The 24,702-nt window shown below is 38.0% G+C and overlaps 1 protein-coding gene across 1 annotated transcript in view; it reads left to right on the top strand.

Moving 5' to 3' along the window:
• Positions 1 to 24,702, top strand: part of DGKI (diacylglycerol kinase iota) — a 409,987-nt gene that overhangs the window by 193,062 nt on the left and 192,223 nt on the right. The window contains 4 exon segments of the mRNA XM_020289707.2: positions 3,662 to 3,733; positions 7,227 to 7,343; positions 19,198 to 19,272; positions 19,725 to 19,823. Coding sequence (XP_020145296.2) covers positions 3,662 to 3,733; positions 7,227 to 7,343; positions 19,198 to 19,272; positions 19,725 to 19,823 — 363 coding nt within the window.

The raw sequence follows: 24,702 nt of genomic DNA, 5'->3' as shown, positions 1-24,702 counted from the left end.
CTGAAATCAGAAGGCCAATTTTCAGTAGAGAGGACGGGCTGAATACACTCACCCCATACCATTGAATGGAGCATCACTTGGTCACTTATTAGACACCAGAGGCTTTCTCAGCAAGTTGGCAGAAGAGGTTCCTTTTGATAGAGCTTGTCAATAAAAGTTTTCTCTCTCTCTCGTTCTCTTTCAATTACATGGCCTTATTTGATGCTTATAATCACCTAGTGATTTAGGGTAGGTTTTATTCTTATTCCCATTTTTAGGTGTAGGGGAATTTAGAAGAGTTAAGTGATTTGCCTAAGATTACCCAGCCAATGAGAAAATGCAAGACCTATTCGTATCCTTATCATCTCTCCTCAGTGTTGGTAGGATACACAATCTACAGCCATCTGAAGTATAAGCTGATGGAATGGTGGATGACTCATAACAGTACATTTGAAACCACAACATTTAGCAGATCTCTGGTTGTGGCTACTTCTGCTGTCTTGCCACAAATTCAACCATATTGATTTTTGGCCACACAGCATTGCAATATTGCAGACTTAAAAATGAACATTAGAATCCTAGCACATTTGCAGTATCTATAGGGGTTTGTGTTTTGCCTAAGGGATGGTGCCACGAGGAGACACATTTTAAGGTGGCATAGGTATGTTTTTTAAAGTCCTGATAGCATAAAGTTTGTAACTGGATCGTGATGTGGCAGCAGCAACTTTTTTCAATTATTAAGAAAATATCACGCCGTGTCTGTGATGTTCAAAGAACTATGCTAAGTTGCTAAGAACTATGCAAGGATTGACTTCCTTCAAAGAGCTTATGGATCTATTGGAGAGAAAATGTACGCATAAAACAACCAGCAATGTAGGGCACTAGTTATAATGGCAAGGGCAGGTACAGGTGGCAAGGCCTATAGTGGCAAGGAGAGTGTGGTTGAATTGTGGTAATTTTTAAAGACTCTTTTAGGTTTTGTAGTGGAAGTAAAATTTAGATACTGTATGTGAAATGGTAGTAGGTTTTCTAGATGGTGGGCTGAGAATGAGGAAACAGCATGGGCGAAATAATGGGAATATAAAAGAGTAAAGCATGTCATGGGAAACACATAGACAAAGATAGGAATTTATAATAGAAAGGACTGGGAGAGAGGTAGGAAAATTGGTGGGAAGATTATGGATGGCTCTCAATGCCTACATGAAGAGTTTATTCTATTAATCTGTAAGGAAAGACGTGTCAATTAAGTATTTTAGACTGGAGGTAGAAACATAAAAACAGAGAAACATAGAAGTGGAGGCACCACACTGGTGGCGGAGCCCAGGGTAGAATGAAGAATAGAAGGAGAAACAGACTGTCCATAGAGAGACAAGTCAAAAAAGGGGGCAGAAATCCAAGGGTAAAGTGCAGTGGAACATGACACGGGGCTGGATGGGGTCTGGGTGGGAGAATTCAGTGTACTTAGGTCCTCCCCTTCAAGCTTCTGCACATCTGCCCTTAGCTTCTTGTCTCTCTCCTCACAAAGGAGCCACAAAGTGTTGCTAAAGCTCTAAAAAGAAAGTTTTATCCATCTCCATTTTTTCTCCCTCACTATTGGCTTGAGGGATGAGGAAATTTTCAAGTGGTTGCAATGCGAAGTCATTTCTGCACTTGTGGTGCCATCTTATCTCACACTGAGTCATTTGACATCATCTTTGAAAATTCCTGCACACCTAATGTGTTGGCCCACTAGCCTTTGCATCCTCTCTGTAAGGTATTCCTGTTAGGCGGTTGCAACTGTTGCCGGGGACTGTGACCCAGCACTTCAGTCCATGTGTGTCTCAGAAGTGGCCCTTTTTGGGGGAAAAGATACTCTCTTTGGCAGAAGGAGGCACAGCAAGATTCACTGTCTGGGAGGAGAGGAGTGTGTCAGTGTCCCCAAGACTACCCCTGGTTCAGTGATTCCCTAGGACCTACAGGACTCAGCATGCAGTACTTACATCTATGGTTTTACAACACAAGGATGCAAAGTAAAGTCAGCAAAGGGAAAGGTGCGTGGGGCAAAATCTGGAGGAAACCAGGCACAAGCTTCTAAGAGTCTCTCCCCGTGGAGTCCATGCAGGGTGCAATTAATTCCTCTAGCAATGAAACGCGTGTGGAATGTTGTCTCCCAGTCTCATTAGAGACTCAATGCCCAGGGTTTTTGTTGAGAACTGTTCACATAAGCACCCTCTTGCACATAGCACATACCAAAATTCTGGGCTCCCAGAAGGAAAGCAGGTGTTCAGCATAAACCACATGGTGTGTGCAGTTTAGACCCAGCGAGCCACTCTTAACTGCTCTTGGAATTGGATAAACCCTCCTGAAATCCCAAGTTTCCAGATGCCAATCCAGGGCCAACCTTGCAAGCAAGCTTCCTAAGGATAAGCATCTCAAGCTTGCTATCTTAACTTTTCTGCACAGGGAGTGAAAATATTAGGTTGTTGAGAAAAGAGTATTGATGGAGGCATTTTTCCAAATCCAAGAGAGTTAAGAAGAGATCATGTCTCTGGTAGTGATATCTGAAATTGGGGGAAAAGAGAAGGATTAGAGCAGAAATTCCATAGCGCAGAGCACTAAAATCAGTCCCAGTCTGATGTCCACAAGGAGGAGCATGGGGAAGTAGAAGAGAACTGGGATGGTGTATTAGGAAATGCTCGATAGTATATAAAGGGCTGCAGATAGGCAGGGATTATGGGCACTCTAAAATGCCACTGGCGCACCATTTAAGAATGTGTTGATTGATTTATAACTTAAAATTACCTGTGTATATATTAAGTAAGACACTCAGCCAGTGCTTTGAATAGTTTTCCTGCCCATCACATCTTTCTCTTTTCTTTTTATCATCTTACAAAAGCCCTGTTTTGACATTTTTTTTGGGGGGGGTGTCATTGCTTTGAATTTGTTTGTTTAGGTTTAGATTTCATAGGCAGAGGGAAATGAAAGAGCTTTGGGAAAGCTAAAAAATTTCTTTGAGTAATACTGCGTATTTTCTCTGATAATTATTTAGGGACAGCAGCAGCCAAAAAGCACCTCTTCCATTCTTGATGGGAAAGTAGTTCTGTTTGTTCATTTAAGAGGACCCACTGTATTTGATATTTCATTGATCTCATTGCTGCTTGCTGGTGCAGAATAAAAATTAAAAGCTACTTGTTTTGAGTGCTGACATCCCAAGGGGATGATAAAAGTGTTTGAACTTACTATTACACTCTCGAGTTTCTCCCAGACCCTGACTTCTATGTACTGTCTCTCTGATATTTCATTTCTTTTATTCTGCATCCTCAGATGCTAACGTTGTATAGAGCCTCTCAGATAGATGATTATTGTTATACAGGACCATGCAAACCAATATTGGCTTTTCCTTTGCGTATAATAAAAACATATCAGAACTACATTTTTTTTAAAAAGCTCTTTTTGTGTGGCTGACTTTGAATAGTTAGCGGTCTACAAAATACCAGTGCCTCCTCTCTCACACTCTGGATGCTTCAGGAATAGAAAATAGAAAATGGCAAGTGTAGTGCTCAATGTGGCATTTGCACTTCCAGTTACTCCTAGTGATGGGTGACAATTCTGGCCTTATTCACTTCATTGAACTTCAGGAGGGGAAATGTGTGCTGTGATTGAGGTGATTTTATATTCTCTGTCTCTTGTCCTAATATCCCAGGGCTTCCAGCAAAAGTTCTCCTTCCACAGTAAAGAGATCGTGGCTATCAGCTGTTCCTGGTGCAAGCAGGCAGTAAGTTTGGGGTGAAATAAAGCAACATGGGCTCATGTTTTATTAAAATACACTTATGACATTGCTTGAATTCCCGTCTGTAGGCGAAGGTTATCTTAATTTAATGTATTACTTTTCTCATATAGGACCCTTGGAGGAAGAAAGAATAATAGCATATATGAGTTGGGAGAAACTATAAAAATAAATTCACACCTACATTTTATATACATTGAAGCCTGGGGCAGAGACTGGAAAATCCTCCTCTGGCTCTAATACTGGGACTAGAATTGAGGGCTTCTCACTCCTAGACCACATTTTATCTCAGTCCACTAGATCATTGAGAATTCATCTTATGGTAGAAAGGTACAACATTAGGGACAACACAACATGCGACATGAGAGATCCCTGTAACACTGGTGTACAGGCGTCATGGTCCTTCTTGTTTTGATGTGGGTAACTTTTTTTTAATGGGGCTAAGTGTTAGGATGAGGAGAGTAGTCCCTGTATCCTTTTTCAGGTCTGTATGTCTTTACATTTGTCTGTATGCTCATTAAAATGTAGCTATTTCTCACATTTAAGAAATATATATTCATTAGGATCTGATGGTAATTTCCCATTTACTTTTCTTCTCTTTTGTCTACCTTTTCTTCACTCTTTTTTTTTTTTTTTAGCACCTAATTACTCTGTCCCTACTAGATGCTACATTTACTTATTTGTTTGCCTATGTATCTGTTCTTTCTTCTACCAGACAATGTATAGTCTAACTCAGGGGTTGGTAAACTATGGCCCATCGGCCAAGTCTGGCCGCCATTTAATTTTGTAAATGAAGTTTTGTTAGAACATAGCCATGCTCAGTTATTGATGTATTGTTAGTAGCCCTTTTTGCATTTGTGTATTGTCTACAACTACTTTCATGCTACAATGTCAGAGCTGAGTAATTGCAAAACAGATGGAGGGGCCCACAAGCCTAAAATATTTATTCTCTGGGCCTTTATAGAAAAAGTTTGCTGACCCCTACTCTAATTTCTTTATCTACCTACTCCTTCCAGTGACTATATGAGTTGGGATATATAGTCCCTTCATTGCACAGGGGACCTGCAAAGAAAGCTATGTGTTTCAGCTAGGTAAAGAGTTTGCAGGAAACCTCATCCTCTACACACATCAGATTGGACTAGTCATCCAGGCCTTGGGACTGGAACAGATGCATTTAGTTGAAATGTGAAGTTGACATTTTTCATGGGTCAAAACCACTTGAATTTTGGCAATCCCATATAGTTCAACCTAATAATCTCTCTAGCATACTTTTCCCAGGCCCCCACGTGTCAGGAGAACCTGCTGTCCCTGGGGAGGAACTCAGTGGTCTGGAAAGCTCCGTGTTGCTGCATCATCATCCTGTGCATTTTTTATTCTTGGTGTTTCCATCTCCTTGCAGTTAGTTGTAACACAAATAATCGTTCCACATCTGTGCGAGAACATGTTTACAAGTATAAGGCCATACTAGTTCTTGAATGAAACTCTGTATCATCAAAGGCAGTTATCTCCATGCGGGGAGGAAGAAGCAGATCCCGTGTCCAGGTGTCCCTAATGCTGTCTGTGCTGCGGGTTCCCCTGTTCTGGTGAGACCCCACTGGTGGGACAGCCTCCCAGACAGCGATGTGGTCACATGGGCTGCGTCTGCTCCTGCCCTGTGTAGCTACCAGGCTGTGGTGAGCTGGTTTGTCCAAGATCAATTAATTTGGAAATCAAATCCCTTTTTACAACGCACATGTGTGTGCTCTTTTCATTAATCTGTAGTCCAACTGAATCGTTACAAAGGCTGAACTTTCACTTGACCATTGTGAGAGAGCTTTGGTCAATTCCACATATCTTTGAGTTTCCCACAGTATAGAAGGTGATTTTGCAGGGACTATAAATACAAAACGTTTGAACACAGATTATAGTGGGGATATATTTTAACAGTACAGGTCAGTCCCTTCTAGGATATTTGATATCAAACAAGCAGATAAATAAGTGACCCTTGATGATGCAGGAGGAAGAACACTGGGTTCAGGAGTCAGACTTCCTGGGTTCAGATCCTGACTCCACCATTTAAAAGCTGTGCAATCTTCAATTTATCTCTGACTCTCTGGATTGGAGATGACTCACGTATAAATTGAGAGTCAACATAGCCAGTCTCCGAGATCCCTACCATTTTAGAAATGCAATGGTCATGCATTTGAGAGTTTATTTGAATTACCAAAAAAAAAAAATCAGTTTTTAAAGAAGATATTCAAATAACATCCCTCTGTTATATTTATTTGTTTGCAGATCACAAATTATTGGTGGCAGAGAAAATTATTATTTTATCAATTAATATTATATTTAATTGACTGAAAATTAGATAGTGAATCAGATCAAATCTTGAAGATAGAGATGAAACAAAATCTCTCTGTTGTTATGTAATATAATTAGGGTGGCTGTATTTGCCAATTTTTCTAAGACAGTCTTAATTTATGTCTGTTGTTCCAACATGATTATTACCAGTGATCCTTTTCACTTTTAAAATTGTTCCAGTTAATATGATAAATTATATGGTCACATTAAGTGACCAAGTAGAATTTGAGGTTAAATTTTTAAATATCACCATGATTAAATTTTAAGGCCCATAATTATTGCATAATGTTGACTTTATGTTTATTTAGAAAATAAATGTCACTGTGCATCACTATCACTTTGTAGTCACAGAAAAGATGAAAATATGACTGGCCTAAGATCACCAGTCTGAGTGTCACAGTTGGAGTATAGCGTTAAGTCCCTAATACTGCAGTATTGTTCTGATGATTAGTCTACTTTTACTTCCTTCCTTTCAAAAACAAAAATCACTTTAGACTTGCCAAGAGTAATAGGGCCATTGTATTTTTTTAGTGGCCCCAGACAAACCCAACAGAAGCAATCTCTTTGTACTTTGTTACCTCTGGGATTAACAACTTTCTAGAAGAGACATTGTGCTTCTTTCCTGGCTTCTCTGAACTGGAAAGACGACCTGGGAGGATTTATATCTATGATAGAAAAAGGAGAGGCAGATGGTAGGAATTGCCTTTCTGCTTTGTCTTTATTTCCTTCTCGACATTGTCCCAAATCAACCAAGTTAAGGGACCAGGGAGAGTTAAGGGGAACAAAATTGTGTGCCAAGTTAGGATGAATAGAATCCTCCAAGACTCTAACACTTTTATGTAAATATCCCATTAAAGGATTAGAAAGTTTTAGCAGGCTTCATCCTGTTAGATTGATTTTTTTTGTTATCAATTGTTATTAGCTCATAAACTGGAATAAATTTGGGATCTGGTTTCTAAGATCCTGGAGCTGGTTGGGTGGTGATAAGAAAAGCATGTGTCCTTGGTGTGTACCGGTTCGTGCATGTGTGCATGCATGTGTGTGTTTGTACATGCATGTGTGTGTGCATGTGTATTTACTCCTTCTTGCTGCAGCATTACTCTTTGCCCAGAATTGTTTACTGGCCTGTTTTTCTCTTCAGTTTCACAATAAGGTGACCTGCTTCATGCTGCATCACATCGAAGAACCCTGCTCCCTGGGGGCTCATGCTGCTGTTATTGTCCCGCCCACCTGGATCATTAAGGTGAAGAAACCTCAGGTAACTGCCAGGACCCTGGTGCTGCTAGGCCAGTGCAGGAAAAAATTAACTGCTGCTTCTTGCTTTTCTCCCCCTGACTAGTCTTTGGGTTCCTATGACCTCTTTTCACTCATCCCCAAGGCCTTGTGTGGCCTATCCATCCCTTTACTACATTAGGCTCTCTCATGGAACTGACCTCCCTATCCTAAGGAAATCAAAGTTCTAGAACAGGAATGTGGCCTCCTCATGAATGTGCTAAGATAATTCCCTTTGAAAGGAGATTTCCCATGTTTTACTGAGCACTAGTGGTGGGGACAGCTGATGCTTATGCAACTCTCTTTTCTTCCAGCCTGGGCATTCCCAGGGACTCAGTGTGAGGGCAGACTCTGCAGGCTTCGTGGTTTAGTTACGATTACTGCCACGTCCAACCTGAAGTGGGCATGACCTTCCTAAATACGCAAGACCTGCTTAGGGAGCAACACTCTTTTCTAAAGGCCAAGTAGGGTTTGTTTTCTTAATACCTAATCTCATTCTGCATTCTCCTCAATGTACTTCCTGTCCTAATGAGTCTCTACTTCAATATTTAGGGAAACCTTGGGGGTTTCTCAACAAAGTCATAATCTTTGATTCAAAATGCTTCTGCCTTTGTGCTGTCCATCCTTGAGAGTTGGCTCTGAGTTAATTTGGCAGATTTTTTTATGGTACAGGGACAGAGTTTGTATCTCCCCAGGGTATATGTACTTTAGGAAGACTTACCAAATGTAATATCTTTAAAAGATAAGGTGGTCCTACTTCCTGTGGTCTCCAAAGTCATCGTGCAATTCATTCTCATTGACTCAGTTTTATTTAAAAAATGGTGGATCAGGGATACTGTTTTGCTTCGTGTGTTTCATGTGAAATTTAGCCTCTGCTGACGAGTAATACTTAGGAATAAACTTTCCAAGTTATAATCTATGGAAGCCCTTGGGTTATTTCTTCTGGGGCAAGTACAGTATCCACAGGTTAAAAAGTGGGGAGGCTAGTCCTTATTTCATTTTATATTTTCAAACCCAATGCCACGATATGTTGAGTGAGTTGCCCAAGGTAACAAAGCAAATTAAACATAGTACTGCTGTATGAAATTCAAGTGTACTGAATTATAATTTTTATTTTTAAATCTCTTTAGCATTTTTACTTTTTAAATATTTTACTAAAATTCAGTAATCTCTCCAAGGCTTTATATTAAATATTCATTCAGTTAACACAACCTTTGAGTTGTGTTACCTTTGAGTTGAAACCTAGATTGTATCAGGAAGGCTACTAGGCATTGTGATAAAATACGTGATGTTTGCCCTGAAGAACCCTGTAGTTATCATAAAGAGAGATCTTAAGAGGGAGCTCCATGAAGGTGGTAGGTTTTGTTCTATTTTTTTTTAAAGATCGGATTTAGATCAGTGGAGAAGAGAGAGTAGCTGACAGGAGACTAGCACACAGAGCAAGGGTACTGTGTCCAAAATTGTGTTCATGAGGCCGTGCAACTAGTTTGACTGATGGGCAAGGTTTATGTAAAGGGCATGTAGGAGAGGAACATATGGTTGCTCAGGGCAGACAGCCGAGAGGTTTTTGATACATGTGACCTTTATCCTGAGGTAGTGGGTTTCCTTTTAAGCAAAGGAGTGGTAGACTAAAAAGTAGTGTGTTAGAAGGAAACAACTAGCAAGAGTGTGTAGGATGACTTGTTGGTATGGGATTTTGCAAGTCTGGAGACAGACCAGTTAGGAATATCAGAAGAGAGATGCTTCTTTGCAGGGAAATTGTTAAGTTTACTTTTCTAAACCTTAAACTTTTTTGTTATGGAAATTTTCAAGCAAATGAAGAAAGACAAAGGATTATAATGAATTCTGTAATCATCAGCTTTTCTGCCATTTTTGTTTTATCTATTCTCTGCCACACTATATTTTCTTTTTATTAATTAAACCTTTTATTTTGAGATCCATGTGCCGCTATAAGAAATAATACAGAGGAATTCCTTGTGCAGTTTACAAAGTTTCCCCTCGTGGTAATATCACACATTGTTATAGTACAATATCATAGACAGGATACTGACATTGATTCAGTCAAGATATGGAACATCTCATCACCACCAGGATGCCTCCTGGTACCTACGGGTAGCCACATCCAGTTCCTTTGGGCCCCCTCCCATCTGCCTCTCTTCCTGGACGTGGAAGGCACCTCCTTCCTTTTATTATTTTGCTAGAGTATTTTAAAGCAGATCTCAGCATACCACTTAATCCAGAGGTCCCCAAACTTTTTAAACAGGGGGCCAGTTCACTGTCCCTCAGACAGTTGGGGGGCCATTGGAGAGTGCAGCGCACATTCCACACATGCGCACTGTGGGCCCGGGACAAGTCGGCTGCTAAGCAGGACAGACAGTGGGGGCAAAAACACCTGGCAGGCCTGATAAATGTCATCGGTGGGCCGCATGTGGCTGCGGTTTGAGGACCCAGTCAAATCCATAAATACTTCATTTTGCCTCTCTCAAAGATAATGACATTTAAAAAAACTAACCACATATCATTATCTCATCCATAAAATAATGATTTCTTAAAAGTTTTTCTGATTATCTCAAATATATCTTTCTTATAGCTTTACATATCAGGATCCAACGTCCACAATTGCCATTTGCTCACTTACCTCATTGTCTCCTTTAATCTATAACATTATCCCCTCTTACTTTTTATGTCATTTATTTGTGGAATAAATTGGGTCACTTTACCTGTGACTTCCCATATTTTGATTTTGGCTAATTGTATCCTTATTGTATTTTAGAATGATTGCCCATATTTCTTGTAGACTAATATTTTGATATAGAGACTCAGATTTCAGGTTTAATTTTTTGGTAAAAGGGCTGTATGGGTGGTCCTGTGTATTTCTATTATATCACCATCACAGGAACATGATTATCAGTTTCACTCTTAGCAATGTTACTATCAATCAGTGGTTTGGGAACCATCATCCTGATCCACCTATCATAAAGTTCGTTGTTAGCTTTTCACTATTCTGTTGTTCATTAAGGTTTATTACTGAGATCTATTATTTCAATAAGGGTTGCCAAAAGGTGGTTCTCCAATTTTTACTTTTTCACTTTTTAGCTATAGTTTTTCTATACAGGGACCTTTCTGTTATCACCAACAAATACTTAACAAATGTTTGAGTTTTTGCCTTTATTTGTACATTTTTAAAATAATAAACGGATGCCTTAGCAACCTTTATAGGTGGCTCAGAATTGTGGTGGTGGTTGTTTTTGGAGAGTATCATTATGAAATTACATAACTATGATTTTTACATATATTTATGATGTTTTAATTCATTGCCATCATAATTCTTCTAATGTTCATATTGTTGCATCTTTGACCAGTTGGAAGCTCTTCCAGGTGACTCCTATCTCCATTTGTCATTAGCCATAGGTTTTTGATAGCTTTCCTGGTCTTAGAAATGACACCACATCCCAGGATCATCTTGTGCATTTCCTGTTTATGCTGGAATCAGCCATTTCTCTAAGGAGTCTTGGTTACTTTTAAGGAGAGATGGTATTTACAGCTCACAGTCTGGATGCAAAGTCCAAATTCATTATCCAGCATGTACCTTTTTATTGTCTTCTGTGACTCAAGACACTGCCATAGTATAATAATAATAGGAAGGAGAGCTAACAGTCATCAAATGCTTTTTATATATGTTAGGAAATTTTTAAATATTCTACATTCAGTATCTCATTTTGTTATCATAGTACCCTATAAACAGTTATCTTTTTATTCCCACTCTACAGCTGAAGAAAGTAAAGAATAGAGAAATCAAATAAATTGTCCAGGGCCATATGGGATAGGGTTTGAATCCAAGAGTTCTGATTCTGGAGCCAAGCTCTTAATGATAGGTCGCACTACCTCACTGTCTTACTATAGCAAGCCTTGATGTATCAGATATTTTTCTGAAAGTTTGGAAGTTCCTCCTCCCATGGGCTCCAAAACCATCAAATAAGTTAATCAATGAACTATTCAAAAGCTGATGTATGATGAGCTTCAGGGAGCAATATAGTAGTGGCTAAGTGCTTTCTGGCATTTAAGCCCAGACTGCTTAGGCCATACCTTGCTCTAGCCATTTGTAATTTGTCTAGTGTTGAATAACTTCAACTCTTATATGTAGACTCTTCTGCCATCAATGTTAAATTTTATAGATACTAAAAAATAAAATACAAGGAGAAAATTCTTTGGTTTGTGATCAGATCATGCATGGCAGTCAAGACAGTAGTTTTGACAGTAGTTTGTAGAGTGTGGCGAATAGGTAGCAAGCTATTAGCTATGAATTGGAGACAGTAATATTAGATAATTCATTTGAGATATTGGGACGTGATATAGAAAAAGAGAATCTGGAAGGTATGTGGAGAACAGCACAGTAAAAAGTTTTTCCAACTTTGAGGATATATATATATATATATATATATATGTATATATATACACACACATATGTTTTCTATACATCTATATATATTTCTACGTTCTATCACACTGCTTCAAAATAAACAATAAAGGAAAAGATAGTCTAAATTGAATTAGGTAAACACCTATTTGACCACATTGAAAGATGCTGTTATGCTTTAACAATAAATGATAAAGGAGAAGATAGTCTTAATTGAATTAACTAAACATGTAACCACATTCAAAGATGCTGGTTGTATACAGTAAGAGGCCCAAGGATGAATCGGATGTGATCTATTAGGTTATTAAGTATGGAATGTCTTATTTTCTTAGGTACTAAGAATGACAGTTGATATCTCTGACCTTTCACTTGGACACTTCTATTTTATTATTGTGAAGATACATCCTCATTATTTCAAACTCATGTTTTGCCTTGTGATTATCTTTCACATTTTTTAGAGCAATTTTTGTGAAGTCCTGGATAGGTCAAAAAGTAGTCTTTTGTTTTTTTTTTCAAATATGAGTTCCATTGTGGAACCAATGCAGCACAGACAGCTTGAAATATCAACAAAATGGGAAGGACGTGGCTAATAAATGCACAGTACATTAATGATTTGAGAAGTTCCATTCTAGTGTTTTTAACCTTGAAAATGAGCCCCGTGGGCAACCTGAGACCAACTTGGATAATGATGAGCTGAAAGCTGTAGTGGAAATGAATGCATCTTAGCCTATGTGTGAATTAGTAGCAAGGTTTGACATTACTATTCCAGCAATATTGACCATTTGAAATAAATGGGCAAGGTAAAGAAGCTGGAGAGATGTGTTCTTCAGGAATTAAATGAGCAACAGCGGAGAAATTGTCTTGAATCTTGCCTTTCTTTACTGTCGTGACTTAAAGCTGAACCATTTCTACACTGTATTGTCACATGTGATGAAAATGGATTCTTTTTGACAATTGCAAGCATTTGGTACAATGGTTGGATAAAGATGAAGTGCCAAAACACAGTGCCAAACTGAATATTCATCAAAAAAAGCTAATGGTATCTGTTTGGTGGTCCAGCGCTGGTATTATCCACTACAGCCTCATGACACCTGGTCAATTGATTACAGCGGATGTCTACTGCAACCAGCTGGATGGAATGATGAGGATGCTTGTGATTAAGCGCCAAGATTGGTCAGTAGAGACAGGCCAATCTTCTTGCAAGACCAGGTGTTGCAAAAAATGGCTGCTCAAACTACAGAAGCTGAACTTGGAAACTCTTCATCATCCATCGTATTCACCAGACCTTGCACCAACTGACTACCACTTCTTCCAGGCTTCAGAGCACTTCTTGCAAGTAAAAATATCCAATTCTCAACAAGCTGAAGAAAACGCCTTTCATGATTTCATCAGCACTTGCTCTCCCGGTTTCTTCGCTGCTGGCATAAACAAGCTACCATTAAGATGGCAGAACTGTGTAATGTAGTTTAGGCTCATACTTTGATTACTTGTACTGCTTCTGGTTTGAGATAAAATAAACTAAACTTTGGATTTGAAATCATACATTTCATATTTAATGAACACAGATATAAGTATCTAAATAATTGGGCAGAGTGTTTGTGGATTCTGGAACAGGAATTCAGCCATATGTAAATCCTTAACGAAAGAGTGGCCTCCTGCTATCTTGAAAGGTTTAGCTTTTTGGCTATCATGCATCTTTGCAAGAATTACACACAGGATGATGAGAGGGACCACACAGGTTGATGTGGTCAGTGAGGGCCTATACATCTAAGGCACAGAGTGGTAAGTGCTACCTAATTTGTAGAAACACAGTGTGAATATGAAGCAGGACTGAGTAATTTCAGTCATGAGGATGAGGGTAGGCTAAATGGAAAATATGCCAACTGTGCTTGGCCTTGAAAGAACATACTGAGAACAACAGTTAAAAAGGATCATCACATAAAGTCAGATTTATTTGTGATGTTTTTGTCTAAACAAACGACTCCAGAGAGGAGTAGTAAAGGAAATCCGTATGAGTGCATTATGGTCAGGAAAAGTAGCTTATAAAGAAGTGGAATCACACCACGTATTTCCTTCTCTGTTAGAAGACGGCTGGCTCCGAGCAGATAATTACCCCATGAGCACCCGTGGAATTGGGAGTGGTATGAAACCTTGATGCTAAGGGACATGAGGGCTATCTGGGTGATTTACTGGGTTTTAGCACCAAATTATTTAGAAAAAAGAAGAATTTATTTACCAGAAGTTAAAAGATCATAGAAGGTAGATGGTTTTAAGTAATTCAAATGAAAAGAAAACCAAATTTTAAGAATCAAGCCTGAATCTGTTGATATGTTTGAAATGCAAGTTATATTTAAAGTTGGAGATGTCACTTTCTCTTCTGGACTGAAAATAATACTGGACAGCATTTTGAATGGATAAGCAAGTTAAAGATCTTCAAATACCAGTGCAAACTCTTGAAGCTGATAGAGTGAAACCTGTGTTATGTGAAGTTTTTGTGGAGTCAGATTTTAGAAAACCAGAGTGAGAAAGTTTTCACAGAAGTTATGTATCATGAGACATGGCACCATTTGAAAAAATGTTTTGCATTTGATTCACTGGCTTTTCCAAACTGTTACTGTCTTGTAACTTTCCCACTAATCTCAAAGGGCTTCTGTAGTCTGCTAGGAAGAGTATAAAATGGATATTCCATCCTCTTTCCCGAATGGAGTCCATTGTGACTTCATAGTGCTGAGTTGGAATTATCTGCTTGCTTTGAAAGACATTACTCAGTCTTTTAGTTTATTGTTTAGCTTGTAATAACATAAGTAATACATAAATATTATCCCCTCAAAAATTTAACTTTTCAGATAAGAAAATATCCCTTTCGCCAACATTTAAAACTATGCCAGTTGGGGTGAGGAAGAAAAACTAACCTATTGGGCACAATGTACACTACTCTGGTGAAGGGCACACTAAAAGCCCTGACCTCAGCATTATACAATTTACCCATGATAATAAAAACAGTTGTTACCCCTATAATATTTTGAAATAAAAAAAGAAACACAAAACCTATAAGCACCTTTCTTATCTTTTCAGTTATATATCCATATAATTTTTAGTATGCGTTTGCATACATAGACATGTATCTATAGAAAAGATATAGAACCATTTTGAGTGTAGGGATTTTTTTTTTAAATAAGTGGCATCATTCTTAACATTTTGCTTTAAAACTTGCCTTATTAAAAAAAGAATCTTGGGGAAAAGTCTATATTAGTACATATGGACTTAACTCATTTTTAATCTAGTATATATATATCACTTACTATAGATATATCACAGTTAATTTATCCATATCCCTACTGCTGGATATTCATACTGTTTCTGATGTTCTACTTATAAATAATGCTGCATTCATTCCTTCCTAGCTGTGTATGAGTTTTCTTCATGATAGTTCTTTTTTGTTGTTTTGTTTTTCTTTTATGATTGGGTAATCTTCTTAAAATGCTGGGACTCATGAAATATAATAGCTAATTTTATGCAACGACCAACAATATCCTGTAGATTATCATCCAATTGGCCAAGCCATTTCCTTTGGTGAGTTCTAAAGTTTAATTAATATTTGTTGTGATTTAGCCAAATATGCCTAGTTGGAGTGGTTGAGATCCTGTCCTTAGCTTTTGGAATGAGTTTTTTTTTTTTGCCTGTTCATTCTCAGAACAACCTTTGTTCCAGTGGTGGAATGGGAGCAGGGCCGAGTGAGAACACTCTTTAATAGACTAAGTCCATGACTCTCTCTCCTATTATCTATCAAAGTTTTGTCCAGTATATGACTGGGGGAAGACTTTATTTGGGATGAAGAAGTGACACATCTTCTCTTGAGATCTGTATTATAACCAGTCATTTGTGATCCCATAACCTGGGAAAATCCCTGAAGAGTAATAGAGGTAGTGAAGTTTCATTCACAGTTGAGTGATTCACCTATAAGTATTTCTTAACGGCCCAGGAAGGAGTCATAACTATGATAAGGAATTTGTTGATAGGATTATTTCTGCGGCAAGGTAAGATTGCCCTGATACCTGGTACAAAAAAAACAAAAAGCTTTTATCTTTTCTTAGGTCTTTAACAAAAGAGTGGGCACAGAATGTCTAGGGGGCGACTGCTGTTGGAATCGGAAGAATGCAAAAATCCAAATGAGGGTACAACATTTCACTGTTTTGATACTGTTGATCTTGCAAAGTGAACCCTTTGTATCACTGAGTTAGCTGCCCTTGATATAACAGAGATGCTTTGTTTTGGAACATAGGACAAGTATTAAAGGTTTCTTGGATATATCACCAACAATTCTGCACAGTAACTTCTTGGCATAATTTTTACATTCTTGAAAATCACTCTATTTTCTTTAACTCTACCAATAATACCAACCCAGGCAGGGCAAGCAATACTGTAGATTAGCTAGAGTAGGTGATTTATTGTGTCATGTCCAAATCACATCCCAAATCTGCCTTCATATCCTTCTGCTCCTCACTGAATTGTGTGCTGCCTTCTAAACTTAGTTATATATGTAGACAGAGATGTATATTTATACATAAATAGAAGGGAGTCCTGGGAATTTTGAGGTGTGCTGTGAAATTCCATACTGTTTATCTTTTGCTGTTTGACTATTCGTAGGGGTGTAAGCTTACTCAGAGCTCACATAGAAGCACCCAGGTACTGTAAGTCAACCACTGTGCTTGGTCTTTGCCCACTTCTCGTTCTGTGAAGTGAAGGAGGCCTCAGATGCATTTGGCTCGGTGAGGTTCAGAAGCACTTGTATTTTGCTACCTCTGTGTTAAAAAAGGCTGTTTTGTGTGTCTGTTCCCTAAAAGAGTTGAATTCCTTTGCTTGCTCTGTTTTGAGACATCAAGCCTTATTTTGATGTGTTTTTCTAGCTCTGTGTTCCCCAAATGTGCTTGATCATCAAAATCACCTGAAATGCTGTGAGTTATATGATTAGACAAGTTTAGGAAATGATCTTAGCCTTATGCATTAGGCCTGTCTCTTGGAGTTTAATTGTTGAGCCCTGTCAAGGACCAAGGTCCAGAGTGTGTCGCTGCAAGCAGTTGGCATCCAGCACTATCTTGACAGCAAATGAGGTAAAACTACAAGAAGTTGGGAGGCAAGCATTTACTTCCTAAGGATTTTTTTTTTCCAAAATCAGGAGAGACTCCATGGGTGTTGAATTATAATAATATTCATTATTTCAACCATGATCTGAGTGCATATGGTGTGCCAGGCATTCGCGCTAGGTGTGGGGGGCACACAGCTGAGAATGAGGCAACTAACATTTATTGAAGTGCTTATCAGGAGATGGATACCAAGCTAACTGCTTCACATGACTTTTCTCGTTTAAACTTCACAACTGTCATGTGAGGTAGGTGTTACCACCTTCATTTTAAAATTAAGAAACTGTTTTATTAAAAGTTGGACTGACTTGGCCAAGATCAGAGATCTAGTAACAGGGGAATTCAGAATTATATTTACCAGACTCCTTCCCCTGGATCTATCTTCTGCTGACCATGGTCTGTATGTCTCCTCACTTTGCTCTTTCTCCTTTAAACAAAGGTTCTCAGCCCTGGTTACATGATAGAATTGCCTGGGGAGCTTTTAAAAAGTATCCTTGCCTGGGCTTCACCCCAAATGGATTAAATAAGACTATTTGATAGGGTCCAGGCATGGGCATTTCTGAAAAGCTCTCTGGGTGATGCCAAAGTAGTGATGGTTGAGGGCCTGTTAGAACATCATTAATTAACACCAAATAGACATTGCTTTTGCCAGCCTAGTAGTTTCCAGCATTCTTCTTGGATCATTTGGCTGATTACACTTTTAAAGATTCCAAATCCTTTTTCTTCCCATTAAATCCAACTGAAATTTATAAAAATATAGCAAATACTTTAATAATGCAAAAATTTTCCCACTGAGGGACATAATGAAAAATCCATTTAACTAGGAATTCAGAAACTTGAAGATCTATTTTCAGGGGAAGTATAGTCAATAGTGAGTAATGGGGAATCTCCTGAGGTCTAGAGCAACCATGACTTCTAGATTTCTCTTTTTCTGCTGAAACACTGAGATCCTGAAGACGCTTTCTGTTAATTTGATGGGGGAAGAAAAACCTTGGGACGTATGGTGGTTCTTGAAAGTTTCCCTCCTCTTTGGTAAGCACAGGTCACAAATCAACTTATTTTTTTCCGAAAACAAGTCAAAGGAAAAATAAAAACTAAATAGCTTGATCTTGCTAATTTAAATGCACTACTATATGTACCTTAAAGTTTATTTTGAATGCTTTAAGAAAAAAGAATACTCTAAAAAGTAGAATAGATATCTGAATTTCTTCCAGTTGTTTGAAAACCTTCTTAACTGTTCAAACAATGCATGTGTATATACTTATATAAACTTTTAAGCTAAGAATTCTGCATTTCCAGGCTTTCAACACTTTGGTAAACATCTGCTATGTGGTCAGTAATATTTTGCCTTTGTAAAGATGGCAGTCTAGCTAATGATTGATTCTTCACTAATTAAATCTGTTTTTGCCTTTCCTTCAACCAGTGAGTTTGATCTCTAAGACAGTTTCTTCTCAAAGCATCTATACCAAATATTAGAAGTAAATGGTTAGGTGAAGTAATCACAAATTTGTGGTCCATAAAATTTCTAGAAAAAGCAAGACAGGGAAAGTAAATTTGGGGTCACTGTTTATTTCAACAAATTTGAGGCACTTCTACGAGAAGAAAAAGTCAAGGCTACCAGGGGAGGGAAAACTTTAAACCAATGGGTCTTTAGACAGAGAAAGAAAGAGCAGTGACTTCCACCCAACTATCATAAGTAACTTAAGGTGAGTATTATTTCTGCATTTTAAAAGTCAGACATCAATACTGACAGGATAGTTGGATCATAAATTTCCATTTGGGTCAAGAGTCATTTTATGACTATTAGTAGAACAGAGCATTTAAAAAAGTAAACAGAGAAAAGAAAAAGAAAAACATGAAAAATGGCCTCCTTTTTTACATTTTCACATAGGTGATCTCCATACCAGGAGATGAACTTGAACTTGGTTGGGCGGGAGACGGACCTGGTTGGGCGGGAGACTGGAGCCCCTCAGAGAATTTGGGATTCTTCCATTTTTACTGGGAGGGTTGGCAGGTATAACTTGTGTTGTTATGTGAGTCCATGAGAGCCTCTGGGGTTCTAACTCCCTGCCTCTCTGTGTGGTGGAGAGGCAGTTGCTCACTCTGAAGCACTCGACTGATTTCTGTCTGTGGCTTACCCATGAACAGTGGCTTGGAAGTGTCAAAGCATGAGAGCATGCAGTTGAACAGCATGTGCTGCCGTCATCTCCTACATGGTTCTGCATGGGAACACTCCTGGGCTGGCTGCCTTTGAGCTCAGGTGTTTCCTTCTTTCCCTACAGAACTCTCTGAAGGCTTCAAATCGGAAAAAGAAGAGAACAAGCTTTAAAAGAAAAGCCAGTAAAAGAGGAACTGAAGTAAGTCTGTCAGAGCTATATTCCAAGAAAATGTAGTTTCCTTTCCATAGCCTACTCTGTCCTACCTGATCTGGCCCAAGCTTAGTTTTCTAATGTATCTCCTACCACTCTTTCTCCTTCACTGTACTCTAACTTCACTAGAACTCTCTCTGTTCCTTAAAAAAACAAACAAAATCCCCAAAACAAAAAAACTAACTTCTGTACTTACTTGGAAATGTTATCCCAAAGATGATGATGATGAAGATGAAAGCTAGCATTTCTGGAGCAAATTATAATTTGAGATACTTTGTTCCAGCCTTTACATGGAAGGTCCTATTAAGAATCAGCCCTGGGAGGCAAGATGTAGGGTCTTTTAGGTGGTGATGGTGGTGGTGGTTTTCTATTTTCTTTGCCTTGGGGCTGCCTCTCAAACCATGGATGTATATCCTAACAGTGCTGCTTGCTTCTTTCAGCAGGAAAACAAAGGTCGTCCTTTTGTGATAAAACCTATCTCTTCTCCTCTCATGAAACCCTTGCTTGTATTTGTGAACCCCAAAAGTGGAGGTAACCAGGTGAGTCATTTTTTCATAAGTATAACTTAGAAGTTTCAATGATTTCTCAAAGCACAATTCCAAATGTCGATTGAAATAGCACTACCATGACCCCAAGCATTGGAAGACAACTAATTTCTCTCAAGGATAAGGTTATTGTTGCTCCATTAGGGATAGCCTTACACATTACAGGGCTAGGCAAAACCTAGAGATTCTATAATTTATCCTTCTACTTCCATGTAAGACTATAACAGGCACTTCAAAAACCCAACTACTGACATTTTCCATGTAGATTTTCAAGAGAGGTCATTCCAGAATTTCTCTTAGTATGTTTCAGGGTTTCTCAACTCTTATAGTTAAGAAGACTTTTAAAAACTTATCTTTATTTCTTTCTATTGCAATTTAGACCCAACTACTTTTGGTCCCAGTCCTCAGAGAAAAGAGAGAACAATGGCTTGTCAATCATGATAATTGTTAACAAATACCACCAATGCTATAGAAAATATTATCTTCTAAAGGTTTCCATTGTCCTTTGCCCAAATCCTACACTTTATCTCATTTGAGAATAAAGAAATAGTTTTAGAAAAGTTAAGTTTACTGGTACATCTAAAGTCACACTGCTGTTTAAAGGACAGAATTTATTCTAGAATCACGTCTTTGTCTCTTCTTCCAATTTTCTTCCCACTGTCTGAGGCTTCACTCTTCTGTGGGCTTTGATTTTCTGTTATTTTCATGTGAGTTTGGATGAGAAAATATTTTCTCTATTAAGTGTATTTTTTACATTTTGAGACAAGATTCCTTGAAGTTTCACAATAAACAATTGGATATTTGGAAATTTTTAGTCACCTCATAAAAAGAGGAGAGCCATATAATTGGGATTGACCCAATCATCCAAGATGATATTATTTTAAAGATAAAAGGCATTATCCAGAATGTATTAATTATAATAAAGCTTCTCCTATGGGAGCTTATGATTTAAAGGAAATATCCCTCCTTTCCTCTCTTTCTTCAAAATTCATGATAACTTGCTGTGTTAAAAATCTGTATTAACAATCTAGAGAACAGGGAAAAGAAATGTGTTTTAAGTAAAAAAAAAAATTATTTTTAACATCCTGCATTTTTGAGTTGTTGAGTGATGATCTTCACATTGGAATGATGGTGATCCTAAGGCTGTCATTAGAGGAGGACCTAGAAATGGGTTTCTTTGGAGTGAGGTTTAATGCACCATGAACCATACTCACTTTCTTGGGATGGTATCCATATAGCCTATCAAGGCTCAGGGATGTGTTTGGGAGCCATGGAACAGAACAAACCAACTGCAATTGATTCCATGATTTTAGTTACCTGAGCACCACATACTAATTAGCACCAAATATATTTTATCATGATAGTCCACATATATGAGGAAGTCATTAAATCATTATAAACTTTTTCCCCCAGGGCACACAGAAGCTTGTAAGTTATCTATGCCTTTAAGGAGCTGACAACCCAGTTAAGATACAGCCTGTTCCTGTTCCAATCTCTGTATAAATTGTTAATGACAGGGACTGCAGAGATTATCTAATGTCGTTTCCCATTTCAGTAAATACAAAACAGGTCAGGGAAGCTTAAGTGAATTTTCTAAGGACATCTTGTTAATGACACAAAAGAGGCAAATGGAAAAAAATAAGCAACATTAACTGCATGTGAGCTCTAAATGGAGAGGCTCAGGCTACTAGTGCTATGGAGTTTCAGAGGCAGGCAGTGACTTGGGAGTGGTAAGGAAATGGTGTCATGAAAGTAGCTGAAGTGGCTGAAATTGAAGATAGGTGCTACTTAGTTATCAGAGGATATGATATCGGAGGGGCGTCTTTTTCCTTCTTTCTACTGGAGCAAATTCCTGTTCACCCTCCAAGGCTCAGGAGTGCTTTCTAGAGCATTTCTCAAAATTAATCACCACCATTCTCCTATAGCCCTTGGTACACACCAGCATTGTGTGAATTGCAGCATTAATGCTCTGTGTGTGTTTGCACTGTTAGGATATAGGTGCACCTTTGAATCTATGATTTCTAGAACATGAATGAATGTAGTTAAATAATTGTGGAATAAATAATATGAATAGAAGAACGCATTTGTGATGCATATTACTCATTTGACGACAGTATGGTAAGTGGAGCATGCATATAGGTTATTGGAAACGTGATTAGATATAGATTAGAATGATTCTATGGAATAATGTCTTAAAACCTTCGGATATTTAGGTTGAGGATCTCGGATTTGTGCAATGGAAATGAGGTTTCTGCTGTTTAAAGTGTTTTAGTTTTAAAAATCTTTCGGTTTATGAAGAGAGGAGTAATATGATTGAATTGAATGTGTACGTGGTTTGGTTGAGGATCCTGTTGAAATGTAGATTCTGCTTCAGTAAGTTGAGGGGTAGGCCCCGAGAGGCTGCATTTGTAACAAGCTTGCTGGTGATGCTGTTAATGCTGCTCAGAGGACCACACTGATTATCAAGGGCTTACTGTGATCAGTAAAGAAATATTTTTCTGTTAAATCCTGAGTTTTGTCTTGTAAAAATTGACTTGTTCCACTCATCTACTTTTAGATATAATGCACTCCTCTCTCTTTCCCTCTTGGAAACTTAGGCTTTAAACTTTTTTTTTTTTTTTTTAACTTAGTCTGGTGTTCTTTATGTAAATTTATTAGATGATATTGCCATCTACTGGCAAGAAAAATACCTGTAGCTATTTTCTTCATCATTTTATGTAGAAGGAAAATTTTTAACGTTTTGAAGAAGTATGTTGGGATAAATGTATACAAGGAAAGCGTCTTTTTTAAAATTTCAGGATATTACAGGGGTATAAACATTTTGATCACATGCTTTGGTTTGTGCAGTTTGAGTGAAAGTTGTGTGTCAATCACCAAGGTAGAGTGCATTGTACCTAAATTACCTGTTGCCTTCTTCCCTCTTTCTGTCTGAGTTTTACTTCCATAGGTGCACGTGGGTGTTGATCGATTAGTTCCAGTTGAATAGTGAGTACATGTGGTGGTGTTTTTCCACTATTGCGATACTTCACTTAGAAGAATGATCTCTAGTTCCATCGAGGTTGTTACAAAAGATATTAATTCACCATTTTTTATGACTGTGTAGTACTTTACAGTATACATGTACCACATTTTATTAATCCACTCATGTATTGATGGGCTCTTGGGTTGATTCCAGATCTTTGCAATTTTGTATTGTGCTGCAATAAACATTTGAGGGCACATGTCTTTTTGATAAAGTGACTTCTTTTCCTTTGGAAAAATACCCAATAGTGGGATTGCTGCATCAAATGGTAGGTCTTTGAGATATCTGTATACTATTTTTCAAAGAGGTTGTACTAGTTTGCAGTTCCACCAACAGTGTATAAGTGATCCCTTCTATCCACGTCCATGCCAGCATCTGTTGTTTTGGGACGTTTGATAAAAAGCCATTCTCACTGGTGTTAGGTGATAAACCTCATTGTGGTTTTGATTTGCATTTTCCTGATGATTAGAGATATGAGAATTTTTTCATATGTTTATTGGCCATTAGTATATCTTCTTTTGAAAAGGTTCTGTTCATGTCTTTTGCCCACTTTCTTAAGGGATTGTTTGATTTTTTTTTTTTCTTGCTGATTTGTTTGAGTTCTTTATAGATTCTGGTTGTCAGCCCTTTATTGGACGTGTAGCATACAAATATTTTCTCCCATTCCGTAGGTTGTCTATTCACTCTATTGATTCTTTCCTTGGCCATACAGAAACTTTTTAGTTTAATCAAGTCCTATTTGTTAATTTTTGTTATTGCTGTGATTGCCTTTGGGGTCTTCTTCATAAATTCTTTGCCTAGGCTAATGTCTAGAAGAGTTTTTCCAACATTTTCTTCTAGAATTCTTATAGTTTCATTCATGTCTTAAGTTTAAGTCTGTCATCCATCGTGAGTTAATTTTTGTGAGTGGTAAGAGGTGTGGACCCTGTTTCAGTCTTCTACATGTGGCTATCCAATTCTCCCAGAACTATTTATTGAATAGGGATTCTTTCCCCAGTGTATTTTTTGTCTGTTTTGTCAACAATCAGATGGCTATATAAGGATGGTTTTATATCTGGGTTCTCTGTTCTGATACCTTCATCTAATTCCAGTCCTGGGCTTAGAGTATCTCCCCTGAGCACTCATGCTTCTCATTAGACATCTCTATCAGAGCATTTACTGTGGTTAGTGAGTTAATTTGTTTTGTATTGGTCTACTTCCAGTAGGTTCTGAGCTCCTGACTATACGTATGAGTGCAGAGTAGGAGCCTACTACATATTTATTGAATAGAGCAAGTATTCATTTGGGATTCTTTAGAACCAGCTTGAAATAATTATTTCTCAAACTCTTATTCCCATTAACTTATTTTCCTCAGGCCTTTCTTATTGCCTGGCCAGCTGTTCTTACCATAATCTAGATATGCCTACATGATATAAACCAAGACTTAGTCACATAGCAGAATGTTTCAGCCTACACTAGAGTTAGGATGCTTTGATGAAGATTGACGAGCTGTGTAAACTGACCCATTCTTAATTGCCTTTCCATACCCCAAATCATTATCATTATGTTTTCCTTTATGAATAATGCATAGAACTTCCTTTTGAGTGCATGATCATATCTGTCTTGTTCATCTCTATTCTCCCACCTAAGACTATGCCTGGCATTAAGTAGGTGAATTAATGAGTCTTGTTCATTTCCCTCTAGAACTATCCACCTGTTTCCTAGGAAGTTGTATTTCCTGTTACATCCCTTCTGTGATACCTGGAGCTGGAAAGAATAATATTATTTTTTACCTCTTAGGAATACCCAATCTCCTAATATCTAAAAAGTTTTGCGGTCAATGAGGTGTTATATCTACAACAGCACACATGT

The sequence above is a fragment of the Microcebus murinus genome, chromosome 9 (genome assembly GCF_040939455.1).
Source record: "Microcebus murinus isolate Inina chromosome 9, M.murinus_Inina_mat1.0, whole genome shotgun sequence".
NCBI classification, from domain to species: domain Eukaryota; kingdom Metazoa; phylum Chordata; class Mammalia; order Primates; family Cheirogaleidae; genus Microcebus; species Microcebus murinus.
The sequence above is the reverse complement of the archived record's forward strand: the minus strand, read 5'-3'. Positions and strand labels throughout refer to the sequence as shown.